Source organism: Anneissia japonica, unplaced genomic scaffold (assembly GCF_011630105.1).
Source record: "Anneissia japonica isolate Jap-2015-1 unplaced genomic scaffold, ASM1163010v1 scaffold165_len1371125_cov188, whole genome shotgun sequence".
NCBI lineage: Eukaryota > Metazoa > Echinodermata > Crinoidea > Comatulida > Comatulidae > Anneissia > Anneissia japonica.
The window spans coordinates 417,463-433,017 of record NW_022697648.1 but is presented as its reverse complement, the minus strand read 5'-3'; the positions used below and the strand labels follow the sequence as shown (position 1 = coordinate 433,017).

Sequence of the window (15,555 nt, the reverse complement as noted above, 5' to 3'; positions counted from 1 at the left end):
ACTAGACCCTAACTGGGGACACGCAATCCCCCTGGCTCCCACAAAAAAAAAATTAAAAAAATTGAAAGACCCTTCTACTTAGGTTTACGCTCTCCTTAAGCCCTGCCCATAACTGGCTGAGGTCTGTAGCTCATCTGATAAGGAAGATTAGGGAGAGATTGATAAACATAAAAATAACATAATGATGGTATTATCGAGATTACAGGTAAGGCCCGTAATATTGGCTGGTAAAGAGATTTTGAGGAGAGTATAATAAAACATAATATGATTGTTAATCGTATCGTTTCTTTTTTTACAGCCGAGGCTACGTTGCTTGGTCCAGATTGTAAAACGCCTGCCTCCTGGTCAACATGAGTTCCTACAGGCCATTATCCCCGAGGTGATGTTATGCACAAAAGAAATCAATACCAAGGCAAGGGGGTCTGCTTTTACCCTTCTCATTGAAACCAGCAATGCCATGCTTCGATGGGAACCAGATGATAGACCAGGTGACATGTTTTTCAACATTTGCATTTGATAAATTTGATGTTCTTTTTTTTAAACAAAAGAGGTGAACGAATACTATTCAATGGAAAAAATTATTCTGCATTAGTAAATAGTGACATGAAATAATTTGTAATGGAATATGCACCCTGTTTTCATTAAAAGGTCGAAAAAAAGGGTAGTTATGTTTTTTAAAATTTATTCATATATGTTTTATATGTATTTTGTAGAGTGTCTTGGCAAGTTCTTGGATTTGGTTGTCGCTGGGTTTGCCGGGTCACCGCAGATGATAAGTGCTACTATACTGTCCCTCACAAGGATAGTCTATGAATACAAAGGTATATGATTCAGCTGCACTTACTGATATTAGTATTGACCAATCAAATTACAATGTACATCCCATTAATGAGTCGTGCCATCCCAAAAATAGCATCAGTGAATGAAAAAAGAAAATATATTTTTTTTAATATATTCTTATTCTCCCTGCACATTGTTGACTGTAAAAAGATGGGTCATATACTGGAATCAACTTACTATAACCAAAGTTACGAGTAAAAGTATTATAGTTTCTCTGTACTGAAGTATACAATACTACCACATTCTAATGCTAATTACTAAGTTTAGCAATTAGCGACAAGAAGAGTGGGTTTACTAATTGCAAAAACTGATTTAAACAAATCGATATTCAAGTTTGAATAACTGCCAATCACAGTGTTACTGTAAATAGGATTTACATTGTTATTACAAGCCCTGGTATGTCCTTACCTGCCAACTTCCGCTATGTTGAGCGCACTTAAGATGTGCTGAAAAAAACGGCATTGAATTTAAGTGGTATGTTTAGTAGTAGTCTGTTAAATTGACAACTGCCAGTTCTACCAGTGTAAATTATAACTGTGTCACGGAATTAAAACTTATATACAACATATGTACAAAGAGTAAAAATAGCAAGGTGTCCAACTACCCTGATTTTGCATGCAACCAATGAAATGACAAAAAGTACTATCATAAGTTCGGTGGAGTCATATTAAATTTTGAATAGAGTTCAAAATATGCTGACATTCCATTCCGTTATTTTTTTTATGCCTGGGTTGAAAAAAAAATTCTTCTTTGGCAGAGGTAATAACCCACCTGTGCTTAATATGCAAATAAGCATTTGCATATGGATTCAAGAGTGAGACAACTTAATTTATGATGATTTATTTATTAGTCAAGTTATTATGCACCCACAAATTATGTAAATTAAGTATTTATTTTTTGAGACAATATTCAACCTCTATTAACACTGGAGCAATAGTCAGAGAGAGTTCCATTGTGTAAGAGGTGTGCTATCCGCTGTTGAATGCGAATTAGAATAAAAATTTTGTTTTTCAGAAATTCTAACAGGTGAAACACTAGACCAGATGATAACAGCCATGTGCACCTTGCTTTCTTCAAAAACTAGAGAGATAGTCCGGTCCGCACTTGGTTTTGTCAAAGTGCTGTTGACAATTCTAGATGAGGCGACACTTGCCCAGTTTGTTGAATCTCTGGTAAAGGCATTTTGATACTTGAGTTTTGAAGGAGTATTATAATAATATGTTAATTCCAATTCTTTCTAACTCATTAATAATTATTATATATTAAAACAAAATTTTATTAGTAATTATTGATGCAATGAATTTAAGTGACAATTTTTTGATGTTATTTTTTTTCAGTAATTGGTAATTAAGTGTCTATTTTTATAAATTGTATTAATTTTGGAAGTTCAACAACAATTATAATATATGTAATTGAAATGATTAATTTTAATTGGTAATTTTTGATATACCCTAAATTTTAATTCTGATTATTTATTAATATATAATTCATTAACAATTTTTTAAAATTTTGTATTGGTAATAATTGAAATACAGTACTTTTAATTGACAACTGTTTGATTTACAAAGTAATTGGTAATTAAGAGTGTATTTTTATTAATTGTGGAATCTTGTAAGTTTAATGTTTTCAGCCTCCGAGCTGCTTGTTGGGGATGTTTTATACCTGAATATTATAAGTAAATAAATAAAAGCAAGATTGGACAAGCATACTCCAGGCAGAAAAAAATGCGCAATAATATGTGTTTTCTGAGAAGCCTAATACAGTTGTTTATATTTAAAAAAAGTTGAATCACAAATCTACAATGGGAGTAAACAAATATGGCTGAAAAGCAAATCATTCAAAAATATCTTGATGTAATTATTATGATCTTTATGGAGTAAAAAATAAATTTCATTAATTTCACAACAATTTGAAAGATGCTTCAGAAATATTAACCATAGCTGAATTTCTTTTTTGGTTAGGTGGTAAGCATAACTTCCTTGAGTGAGCCAAACAGAAGAGCTCTGAGAAAACCAATGAAGTCAATCTATGTGAGACTGATCAGAAAGTATGGGTAAGGAGAGACAGATATGTTTTTTCTATGCCATTCTTTGACCTTTCATCTTTTCTTACTACTTTTGCATTATAAACATTCTCTCTTTAATCAGCTTCTAAACATTCTCTATTCAATCAGCTTCTTGCCATGAATTAAATCAGTCTTCATTATGACCTGGCCCTTGGCTCAAGTAATATTATTAACCAATCAGGAAAGCTGTTAATTTTTAATTACAAGTCTCTCTGTACTATTGTAATTGGTTTTTGCTTGTTATATAACTGTAGTTAATGCGGATAATGGCTTGAGATAACTCAAGTGACAATGAACTAATTGATTGATTGATTAACTCCTTCTTTTACGCACTCTTCATCCATTTTTGGCTTTGTACAGCAGTTGCTTTTCAGGTTTTTATTTATTTTATTTTTTTCTTCTTTAGACACCATTTTCGCGAATTTGAAATGAAAATGTAACCTGGCAACTATAATACCACTGGGGGACTTTCAGAATCCTAGCATTTCGCTATACGTAGTTACCATCACGGATTAAATCAACGATTAAAAGGCTCTTTTAATGTTTACATACAACAATTAGCAAGATCGTATCTGTTGTCTACTGCTGCTATAGCAAAGATCTATCGGTGCTATCAGCTGCACGCTCCCCTATTTGTAACTAGCCAGCTTCACATGCTAGGCCGCTAGTGCCCCAGTGAATTGCAAGATGTTGGAGGTTCTGTTTCAAAATAGATCCAATAAAATGGTCTATAATGGCTGTCCTTTTTTATCTACTGTTTTCTCACAGAGACTAGTTATGCTTTAATAACCAATTCTCATACTGAGACTTGCAGAGTGAAATTGTTTTAGTTGTGAGAAACAATCCTACTGTCCCAGGAATTAAAGCCTGGGATTTGGAGGCAAGCATCTTAACCACCGAGCGATTCAACTCTACTGTGATGTTGAGGTTTCATTCGTCCACTGTGTATTTCGCTTGTGTCCTTGGGCAGGACACATTATCAAAATTGCCTCTCACCACATGTGGGTACCTAGTAGGTTCAAATACCAATATGCTTATTTCTTCCAGGGAGCATGTGATGTGTTCCGAGTTTCGAGTGGCCGAGCGCAAGATAGGGGCACATTAACTACAGCCTTAACATCGGGGCCGGTACTTGCCGATTCTTGCCCAAGGTTCAGACACTGGCTCGTGTGCACAAATTCATTGTATCTTTGGGAACAGTAGTGGTTACCCCGATATTATGTTTCATTTCAGCCCCCGTCGTTGTGGAATAATGAACATGTAGCTACCCTCTTTACAGCTGCTAGGTAGTCAGGGACCACACCCATACTCAATTAGCACAATGACACTGCAAGTTATAGGTTATTCTCCAACATTTACCTTTACAAGTTAACATTTGGAGTAAATAAATTATTAAGTTTCGATATTTTGACTGTTATTTTCTTGTAACTATCTTGCTGTATCTTTCATCTCTGCATTTAATTCACATGGAGCTGATGTAACAACAAATTAAACCGGGCTGCGTTGTTTGACGCTGTCTGAGGTGACCTCAAATTTTAAAGCTGTTTTTCTCAGTGCACTAATTCTGAAGCTACTTAATTATAGAATATAATCATTTAAAAAAAAAACATGTTTTTGATGATTTGTTTAATACATTGACTGGAGAAATAGTGTGAAATGCATTTTATCTTATTTTTGTACCTCATCTTTTCCAACAACCACCTTTCTTGAACTCGTTCTAATACACCCCCATTAATGATGACTAATTACAGTACTTTTTTTTTCATCCAAATCAAATGCACATTTCAAAGCTTCCTAATCTGTATAGATCTTCTTTTCCTAATATAATGATCATACAAATTGTAAAACGTGAAGTATTTATAGATATTTATTACTTCACAGATACATTGTGTTATACAAAGAGTTCGGGTGTGAAGAGTATATATGTTTAATGCAGTTTAATCCTGATTATTACATGAACAAAATAGTGATTAATAACTTACATTGTGGATAATGACACTAATGTAAGCTGTATCATTATGGATTACCCCCCTCAGGGAACTCTGCTTGTTGCAGAGGTGTTTGATCTAATAAACGGGTAATGATGTGTAGTCTTTGGCCTTAAGCGCTCTCTATATAATTCATTGATCATTAACATATATAAAATCAAATGCATAAATTTATCAATACCAGTACACTATGGTGACAACATATAAACTATAAATATTATAGGTATAACCAACATTATAGTTTATGAAACGCGTTTTACACAATTGCATTTTTTAGGAATTCCATTATCTAAAATATTGTGTTTTTGTGTTGAACTTATGAACCTGAAAATAATAAAATTTAATAGAATTTTTAGCTTTTTATGTTTATGTAGGTCAGTAGAATTAAATATAAAATTTGAATGAGAATTTTTTCTAGGAAAATTAATAGACAATAGCATTCCAGTTCTTTACCTGAACTGTTGAAGCTGCTTGCAATTAATAAAGGTTTGTGGAGTAAAACTTACTTAAATCAGCCATTCCAGAATTCTTCAGATCTGTGTCTTATTTGAAGTAACCTTTTGAATGAGTGAAGTTTTTGGTGGCGGATCTAGGAATTCGTAATAGAGGGGGCCCAGGAAGGGACTTTAACAGACAGACAGTCTTGACCACCTCAGCCCCAATTTATGATTATGGCACCATAGATGGCCAGAAATGGCAGTCTCAGACTTAAATTTTTTTTATTACCCCCAGTCATTGGATCAAGCACATATGGAACACATACTCAGGTCGCTGGGGAAAGGACACATACTCAGGTCCCTGGGGGGGAAATCATTAACATTGCAGCTGTAATCAGTGCATTTTGTGTTTGAAGCTACCAGGTACTCGTGGGTGAAGAGAGACAACCTGGGTGGAGAGAGACAACCTAAGTGTATTGCCTTAGGACACAAGACAAATACACAAAGACGGATGAACCTCCGAACTCACAGTTGAGAGGTAGAACCACATCTGCTACGCCAAATTGTTGCTACTTTATTATCTAAGTAATAACTTAAATCTGATATAATGAATTAAATTTTTTTTTCTGCTTCCTTTCAGTTATGAGATGATTATTAAGTTGATTCCTGCAGACCAGCAGAAGGTGGTACATAATATCAAGAAGATCCAAGAAAGGCGGAAGAGAAGGAGAGCACTAAAGGACACTCAAGAAGAAAGTGATGATGAAGAGAATGAGGCGTTACTACCTGCAAAGTCTCGACCAGAAACGTATGTTGTTTTAGGTTATAAATTAAAGATATTTAAAATTTAAAGGAGTAGGGGTTTACCCCAGTGTACTAGTCCACATTTCTATTTCTGTGGGCTGGCACCAGTCTACCGGGTAGCTCAGACGTAAAGTGACCCATAAGGTAGAAGGAATTTTTTTAAAAAGCTTTTATCCTGAAGCTATCAGGCTGTTAAATGAACAACTGTTATTTTTCCTGGATGATAAGTTTTTTTTTTTTTTGGTTTTGTAATTTAATTTTTTAATTTATGAGATTTGTGATTGATTTTGTAAGTTAAGCGACCATCATATTATGAAATACCAATATTGTTTAACAAATGGTAAAATAAATCAAACTTGAAGTTACTCTACATGCTAATCCATGCCTTTAGCATTTTGAGGCTTTGTATAAAGTGCTATATAAATCTAACTAGATTACATAGATATATTTTAAAATTTACAGTTTTATACTTAGGCTGCCATCCATGACAGTAGTCTGATTATGTGGTTGATGACTGTTTACCTAAGTTTACTGTATCTAGTGTGGAGATTAGTTCTTTATGTTTTATATTTTCGTTTTAAATATTGTTTTGTGCAATGGTGCTCTATGCTATATAAACCATGTTTCTGAAATATAGTTTATCGTAATTATTATTGCAGTTTAAAACTATCTTTTTTATTTCATGCACAGAATTGAAGAAATACTTCAAGAGTCTGACTCGGACAGTGATGATGAGAAGGACACAAAGAAACCGGGAGGTCGTAAAGTAAAACCAAAAGAGAATGTAAAGAGGGGTGCTGCATGGTTAAGAGAGGGCAAAGATGACACACTTCTTGACTTTCTTGATCCGTCTGTCTCCAAAAGAGTTCTTGGTGAGTTCATCTTTACTAACCTGATAAACCGTTTTTTTTGTTTTTTGTTTCTTTTTTCTACAAAAGAATGTGTTAAAATATCATTAAGTTGTTGATAAAATATATTTGTAAAATAAGATTGAGTATTTGATTTGATCTCCCGAATGTGGATTCTTCCAACTTGGGACCCCTGTTGAGTGCCCGTCTTCGATTCCCTTAGGCACCAAATACCATGGTTTTGGCAGACCTAACTGAAATTAAATGCATACAGTATTTGGGTAAGACGAGTGCAAGACTTGATGTGTGGTTACCGAGGAATGGTTTATACTGAATGAGTAACGGCATAGAGTAATTCATTCTAAAACGCTTGGAAGAAAACTTTCAAACAAACATTCAGCTTACTCTGTTGACAGGTTGTGAAAGTGGTTCACACTAGGTTTCAGCCCTAGGTGCGAGTATTTTATGGCTTATAAGTTAAATAAACATAAATATATTGTGGCCACTTCCCATCAATATTGATGGTAACATCAGGTCTCATTTACCAAGACATACAAAAAAAATTCGTCCTAATACCTGGAAGAGCACCGGAAGGCCGCTATCCAGTGGCTCGTTTTAAAACTGTTTTTTGCTGATTTCAACCTTTCATAAATTTACAGTTTTATACTTAGGCTGCCATCCATGACAGTAGTCTGATTATGTGGTTGATGACTGTTTACCTAAGTTTACTGTATCTAGTGTGGAGATTAGTTCTTTATGTTTTATATTTTCGTTTTAAATATTGTTTTGTGCAATGGTGCTCTATGCTATATAAACCATGTTTCTGAAATATAGTTTATCGTAATTATTATTGCAGTTTAAAACTATCTTTTTTATTTCATGCACAGAATTGAAGAAATACTTCAAGAGTCTGACTCAGACAGTGATGACGAGAAGGACACAAAGAAACCGGGAGGTCGTAAAGTAAAACCAAAAGAGAATGTAAAGAGGGGTGCTGCATGGTTAAGAGAGGGCAAAGATGACACACTTCTTGACTTTCTTGATCCGTCTGTCTCCAAAAGAGTTCTTGGTGAGTTCATCTTTACTAACCTGATAAACTATTTTTTTTTTAAATAAAAAAAATAAAAATAAAATAAAATAAGATTGCGTATTTGATTTGATCTCCCGAATGTGGATTCTTCAAACTTGGGACCCCTGTTTAGTGCCCGTCTTCGATTCCCTTAGGCACCAAATACCATGGTTTTGGCAGACCTAACTGAAATTAAATGCATACAGTATTTAGGTAGACGAGTGCAAGACTTGATGTGGGGTTACCGAGAAATGGTTTATACTGAATGAGTAACGGCATAGAGTAATTCATTCTAAAACGCTTGGAAGAAAACATTCAAACAAACATTCAGCTTACACTGTTGACAGGTTGTGAAAGTGGTTCACACTAGGTTTCAGCCCTAGGTGCGAGTATTTCATGGCTTATAAATTAAATAAACATAAATATATTGTGGCCACCTCCCATCAATATTGATGGTAACATCAGGTCTCATTTACCAAGACATACAAAAAAAATTCGTCCTAATACCTGGAAGAGCGCCGGAAGGCCGCTATCCAGTGGCTCGTTTTAAAACAGTTTTTTTGCTGATTTCAACCTTCCATTGCTTATGGTTTGAGTTGTTTGATTGCTGTTGATGATTTGTCCGCTTACTGTGTTGAGTCTTTTTGACAACTGAGATTGGGGAGAGACATAATTTAATTGAATTTTTTCCTATGCAAACTTAGCCTGGTTGAGCCTTTGTATATGAGTATACGAGACGCACTTAATTGCTTCTCGTCGTTCCTTTTTTTTGAGATACTCGCTATTGGACGGAGCCTAACACCGCCATCAACGATTTATGCTTGCTGCATACCCACCTGGCTTGCATTCCGTTTTATTTACTTGCTGAGTGTAGCTATGTGTCGTGTTACGTATTGTTCAGGACAGCTTAAAGCCATTAATGCTGTGCCTGGGAATAAACCTAGACCCCATCCGCCAATATGGGAGTGGACTAAGCAGCTTGGCATTGCTAAACCACGCACGAGAAGAGGGTGTAGATCTGGTAAGAGAAGTAGGCCCTTAAACTGTTTAATAACACATACGTCTAAACACATGTCAAGTTCCAGTACTTCTGGTAGTTGGCCTAGGCATTATGTAGCAGAGGTGCTACCCAATAGTAATAGAAGGATACATTCTCCTTTCTTACCTAAGCTGATGGTCACTAATGCTCGGTCAATAATGAACCAAGTTGATGAACTTCGTATGCTAATTAATGATAAGCAACCTGATGTTTGTTGCATATGTGAATCCTGGATAACATCAGATACCGCCACGGAGCGATATTCTATCGAAGGCTATAATGTTTTTAATAATTGCAGGTTAAATAGAAAAGGTGGAGGAATACTAACTTATGTTAAAGACAACATTGCTGCAGAAATCTTCTCGGATATTGTAATGAGTAATTTTTATAATGAATAATTTTATATATAGATTTGTACATTTGAATGTAATTCTTTTTAAGTAATTTTGTAATGAATTTATTTTGTTGTATGTCTGATTGAATAAATATATACCTGAAATAAATAAAATAATAATAAATAAAAATAAAATGTATAATATCATGGTTTTGGCAGACCCAACTAAAAATGTTCCCTTCATTCAATAAATACATTAAAATATATAGTGATTTCAATGCAGTTTTAAAAACATGGATGATTTTTGTGTATACAGTGCTCTATATTGAATTAGTATGATAGTGTTGCAAGTAATATTGTAATGGTGATTTGGGTAGAATGAGCACAGGACTCGATGTGTGACTATTGGGAAATGGTATACTAAAAATCAATAACAGCATACAGTAAATGTAATTCCATTCTAAAAAACTTGAAATATAAAACAATCTGATAGTTACTATATCATTTTTTAATTTTCTTCTAAACAGAGATATTCAAAGACTACTTTTAATGGCGGTCTTTGATTAGAGGGAATTTTATTTGAGACCAATGCTATTTTTATGTCATCCGTTCATCAGTTCCTGATGCTGGGAGACAGCATACAGTTTCACTGGAGTACACTTAGTTTCTAGGTGTAGACATAGTTTCTAGGTGTACACTTTTTTTGGTGACTGTTAAGTCCACTCTGATCGGCAAATGCCTTCACATTTATGGCACTTGAACGATTGAATCTGACTATGAGATAATGCAGCGTGTTGAATGCCTAGGAACCATTTTTGATCTTGACGGACTGCTCCACTGTGTATTGCCTGACGCCAACCTGTTCTGTCAGTTAATATTGATTCAAATCTCGCTGGATTGATGTTGAAGACCACTAAAACCCCCGTCACGAAAGTGGTCTTTAATTGGAGGGAGACCTGTATCTGGCTTTGTTTGGAGTTCATATTTTGCATCCAGCTATTGTTTAAATGTCTTCAATTTAACTTTTATTACATTGCAATAAAATGTGACATTTGTTATACATGCTGTCATGTTAGAGATTTATGTGTGATTTAAAAGTAACAAATTATGTTATGGAATTTTTGAAATGTTTACATTAATATTTATTTAAATGGTAGTATATATAGGTCAATTTGTCCAGAGACCTATTAATCACAGATTATTTTATAATCTGCTTTTAGCTACCAAGCCTGAAGAAAAATCTGAGGTAAAGACAAAGGTAAAACACAACTTCAAATCCATGCCGGATGGGAGACTGATGATAACGGATGAAGTAAATGAAGACGTAAATGAAAAGAAGAAAGGAAAAAAGAAGAAAGAAGTTGTAGACGAACTTGGGAACTTGATGGATAAGGAATTGGATAACAGAAAGGTAAAAGCTGATGATTATTAAAAAATAATATTATTGTAAATTAAAACTAACTTTCAGTGAAGAGAATTTGTGTCCAGCGCTCGCAAAACCTCGTTCATTGGAAAAATTCAAAATTGAGTTTATGGTATTTTTAGATTCTGAATGAATTATTTAAAAAACAGTGTTTATATGATGGAAATTGGTTGAGCATAAGCCAAGTTATGAATATTTGATTCATTAGATATCAGCCATGTAGATAACAGATTTGTATTTTAAAATTAATTTTGATATATTTTTCAGTAGAATTTAGTGATTGATATTTTGCAGTTTGTTCACTATATCTTCTCTCATAAAATGCAAAAACCTGAAATTCAAAATTCAGATTTTTGAATGTTTTGGGTGTTAGTGCGAAATTAGAAATTGTGACAAGTGGAGGGTTTAGCCAAAGCCTGTCACATAATGTATAAATTTGTTTTATATTTTTAGTTAACCATTAATCCAATGTATTGCATCTCAGCATTCTCATTTACTTTACATTTATTCAGTTGATTTTTCAAAATAATATTTAAAAGGATTGTTTTGTATAAGAACACATTTTATAAGATTAAGAACACCTTTTATAAGATTAAGAACACCGTTGTTGAAATTGCTTTAAAAATAAAACAAATTGAGGCTTGAGGTAAAACGTCAAATAAAGTTTTTATTTTAAAAAAATAGAAAACCAACAAATCTTATTGTACGTACCTTTTGTGCAGCCGGCGTGACTATCTCTATAATACAGTACAGTAATAATATACTTCTGTACAATACTAATTTTCTATATTTGAAAAGTGTGTAAAATAAGCACATTTTGAGCCTCAAATTGGCATAAAAAGAACAATTTTACTGGTTCTTATTAAAAAAAAAAAAGTATGTTACTGATAATTTTAGTTTTGAAAAAGTATATTAGGGGTAATTAATTGTCTCCTAAGTAATCCGAGGGGAGTAATATGGATAGCCCTCCCTTTATTCATGATGAAAGTTTGTGCAGTATTATGATTGAAGTGAAAAATAGTTCTTGAATTTCTAAATAGATGCAGAATCGCAAGAGAAAACTCGAAAATCTGGAAGGAATCAGCGATGATGAAGAAGAAATGTCACCATCGAAGTATAAAGGTCAGTTTTTAACCTTAAACCTTCTTCGCATATTGTATTGATTATTGATGCCATATTATGGAGGTCACAATTTTCTTCACATAGCTCACTCAATTGACTGTGATAATTGATGTAATATCTATGGAGGTCATCATCTTTGTAACATATATGATACAGCAGTTCATGTTTATATGTCTAAGTCATCAACTTCTTCACATAATATTATAGCAACTGCTTCTGTAGAACCCAGAATTCTATTTTTAGAATGATAGTTATTTATATAAAGCAATATCCTTTAAATAATTTACTCTTTAATCACACTTTCCATTAAATACTAGTCATCTATTTTATATGTCATTATTATTATTTCATTCATAAATATTGGGGAAGGGTGAATTTTTATTTTATTTATAACTGCAATAAAATAACCATTAATGGTATTGCATGGAAACTCAAGTAGGCATTCATAGAAGGGACTGAAAATCTCTTGGATATCCATAAAAGGAATCTTACAGATTTCTTTCTGATTGTTTTTATTCTGATTCATTTATTGACATGGACTGATTATGTACTGTTTCTCAAATTCATTTCAATGTCTGACTGCCTTTTAAGGAGAGATTCTCTGGAGGAAAAAAGAATGGATTGATTGTACAGACATTAAAAAACATTTTCCTTTGAATCCTGGCTCCAATATTAATATTAGTTTAGATCCTATGATATTTTTTAAAATTAGGACAAAATAGTTCTACCATCAATAACACCTGTTCACAATCTGGCTGCCCTGTATCTTCAACATTGACACATCTGTATTGACCTTTCACCTTGCCGAGGGGTGGGAAGGAGTGCGATGTGAATTAACAGACTCGTAATCCATACTGCCTTTAGTGAACTTTCTCAACTTGCATCTACTGACACTCAGTAGTAGTACATTGTTATTTGTTGGTCTGTACATAAGTGTTTTTTTTTTTCCCGGCATGTTTAGCTGGTGGAGGTGGTATTCATAGGCCAATTGCAGTAGCAAAGCGATCTGTAAAATCAGTCAACTCACAGCCAGGAGTTGAATACAAAGCAAAGGTAATAACTTAAACTATGAAAACTTAGGATAAAAATACTTGCTTTCCCATGTATGTAGTGAAGTCATATGTTAGGTTAACAACTTGCTCCTATTAGATATGAAAGAAAATTCTCCTAATTATCTTAATGAAAGCAAATTAAGGACTATCAGCAACCATATAGTACCAATTTAACATGTGATTTTTTTGGTGGACTTGAGCCAGGTTTTAATCGCTGGGGTGGGGGTCTTTCGTTGACTTTGACCAATCAACATTCAATTATGTGCGCTGTGAGCGAGTGTATGTTTCGTGTGCAATGTTTCCTGGTTAAGGTTCATTATTATGCAAATTCTCGCGCCTGGCTAATCCTGCTAGTCTGAACGCTCCTCAAAGTTAAGCCAGGTTTAACTCAAGCCTGGCTTATCTACAAGTCTGAACGTAGCCTAAGATTATTGATTTTACAACTGTCCCACATTCTTACGAACTACAATGTGGTTCAACATTTGTAACACCTATTGATTGTGAGTGTGATCAGCATGTATCACAATGACTGAGACCCTCCTGTACTTTTAAACAAGGTCAAAGTCAGAAGAATTATAACAAGAGTTTTTAAAAGGCTGGTTGTGCTTACTTCCAGAATCATTTATTCTAATGCGTGTATGTTTCTTTATAATGTAGAAAGCGGCTGGGGATGTTAAACGGAAAGGAAAGGCAGACCCATATGCTTACGTACCACTGAACAAACATCTAATTAACAAAAGGTAAGGATTATCATAATTTTGATATGTAAAGTATAAGGTTATTGTAGTTGCCTGTGGTAAGATTGCCCATGTATAAAAAATAGTAGTCAGTAAGGCACTCTTCTTATACGATTTGTGTTAAGTTAAAATTCAGTATTTATATTTTTACATTGTATTAGTAAGTTATTAGCTAATTATAGCAAAAAGAAATATTTTCTTGGCAATTAAAATATGTAAATATTCGGTGAGTTGAGTGGCCGAGCGGTGAAACAATTCAATTCTGTTATTGACAACTTCAGTTGCTGTTGAATTTTGAGTTTTTTATTCACTGTTATCAATTTTGATGTGCTTGTATATTTTACAGGAAAAAGGCATCATCTAGTGGTGTTTGGAAGAACCTAACGAAAGCGGCTAAGAAGGGTGCCCTCACAGGCAAAAAGGGAAGAGTTCAGAAAGCTAGAAAAAAATAATAGGATTATAAATGAAAATAAATATAATGCGTTTTATATATTTATGAGGGTGCATGCAGAATACAGGAAGAAAGGAGGGTTTAAATAGTTTTATTCTGAATGTGTTACAATTTATCAACAGGAACTCAATATATAAGCAGATTGCACCTTAAATATGTACTACTAATTTTAACGAATATAAGCCAAGGGTGCTAAGAACTCACTGAAAAAATAGAAACTGGGCTTATTATCAGACAATTCCTCAACAAATAATTGATAAACTTTGTTGGTGGCATTACAAGGACCTGTGCACGACAATCGTTTCTGTTGCGATGGCTGAAAAAATTAGGCTTTAAATCCCAAATCCAGCTTACTTCTGCTAATTGTTAAACTGAGTAATATTATGAGAATGTATTGTAGTGCTTTAGTACAGAGAATCCGTAATACTTTTACCCATAATTTTGCCAAAAGTAAGTCAATTCTAGTAAATGACCTTAGTGCCGGCACCAGCAGAGTGACAGCAGGGGCTTAAGCCCCCCCACCGGACAGCTCAAGCCTCCCCATTGGACAGAGCTCATCGGGCAGTCGAACTGAAAAAAGCATAAAAATAGGCAAACGCCAAGCCAACACATGCCTGTCACAGTTTGTGAATGTCATTTCTGGACATCCAGAGGTGCCTCTCCTTTAAAAAATCTCATTTGGGATGGGGAACATAATCTAAAACCCTTCCCCCAACTTAAGCCTACGAGCTCCAGTCCCCCTTTTGGACAGCTCACCCCCCCCCCCCAGAAAATATCCCCTAGACCCACCACTGAATGACCTATAATCTTGCAACTTAAGAATATGCATATATTAAAAAGTAAATTTTCTTGTTTAGGTCACTGAGACTGGTTTTGGCATGGCAAGCCCCAAATACTCTTGAATTTGGAAAATACCTGCGAGTGCACCCTGTAGTACGCCACTGACGTTTCTAGCTGACCAAAGTTTTAAAATTATTATTTTTTTATTTTTTATTTTTAACTTTGACAAATGCTGGTGTCTAGACTTTATAAACATAAGACTTAAAAACTGATTAACAGCAAATTGACAGGTCCATGCAAAAAATAATATTGCAATTATGTCTGGTTATTTGGTGAAAAATTAATTTTCTCTTTTCTAATTTTAATTGAAGGATTATAACAAGTACTATAAATATTACTGCAGATGTGGGGGATGGGGGATGGGGGATGTGAAGATGAAGTCGGAGCTTGATGATCAGTTGAAGGGCCCTAACTCCCAAAATAAGGTGATTTTAGGTGATTTCTAACTACCTGACCATGATTTTTTTTGGGGGGGGGGGGGCGGCTGGGGGGGGGGGGGCGGGGAC

The 15,555-nt window shown here is 34.3% G+C and overlaps 1 protein-coding gene across 2 annotated transcripts in view; it reads left to right on the top strand.

Moving 5' to 3' along the window:
* The window catches only part of LOC117102273 (RRP12-like protein), a 28,617-nt gene extending 13,321 nt beyond the window's left edge, over positions 1 to 15,296 (top strand). Inside the window, exons 16-26 of one of the 2 annotated variants that reach the window (XM_033242504.1) lie at positions 299 to 488; positions 714 to 821; positions 1,855 to 2,012; positions 2,802 to 2,893; positions 5,971 to 6,138; positions 7,870 to 8,051; positions 10,645 to 10,835; positions 11,888 to 11,969; positions 12,931 to 13,022; positions 13,679 to 13,761; positions 14,105 to 15,296. In XM_033242504.1, the coding sequence (XP_033098395.1) occupies positions 299 to 488; positions 714 to 821; positions 1,855 to 2,012; positions 2,802 to 2,893; positions 5,971 to 6,138; positions 7,870 to 8,051; positions 10,645 to 10,835; positions 11,888 to 11,969; positions 12,931 to 13,022; positions 13,679 to 13,761; positions 14,105 to 14,210 (1,452 nt within the window). In that variant the 3' untranslated portion in view covers positions 14,211 to 15,296. Of the gene's footprint in view, positions 1 to 298; positions 489 to 713; positions 822 to 1,854; positions 2,013 to 2,801; positions 2,894 to 5,970; positions 6,139 to 6,824; positions 7,007 to 7,869; positions 8,052 to 10,644; positions 10,836 to 11,887; positions 11,970 to 12,930; positions 13,023 to 13,678; positions 13,762 to 14,104 lie in introns of both variants that reach the window. The other variant, XM_033242505.1, reaches the window with a different exon arrangement.
* The last annotated feature ends 259 nt before the right edge of the window (positions 15,297 to 15,555 follow it).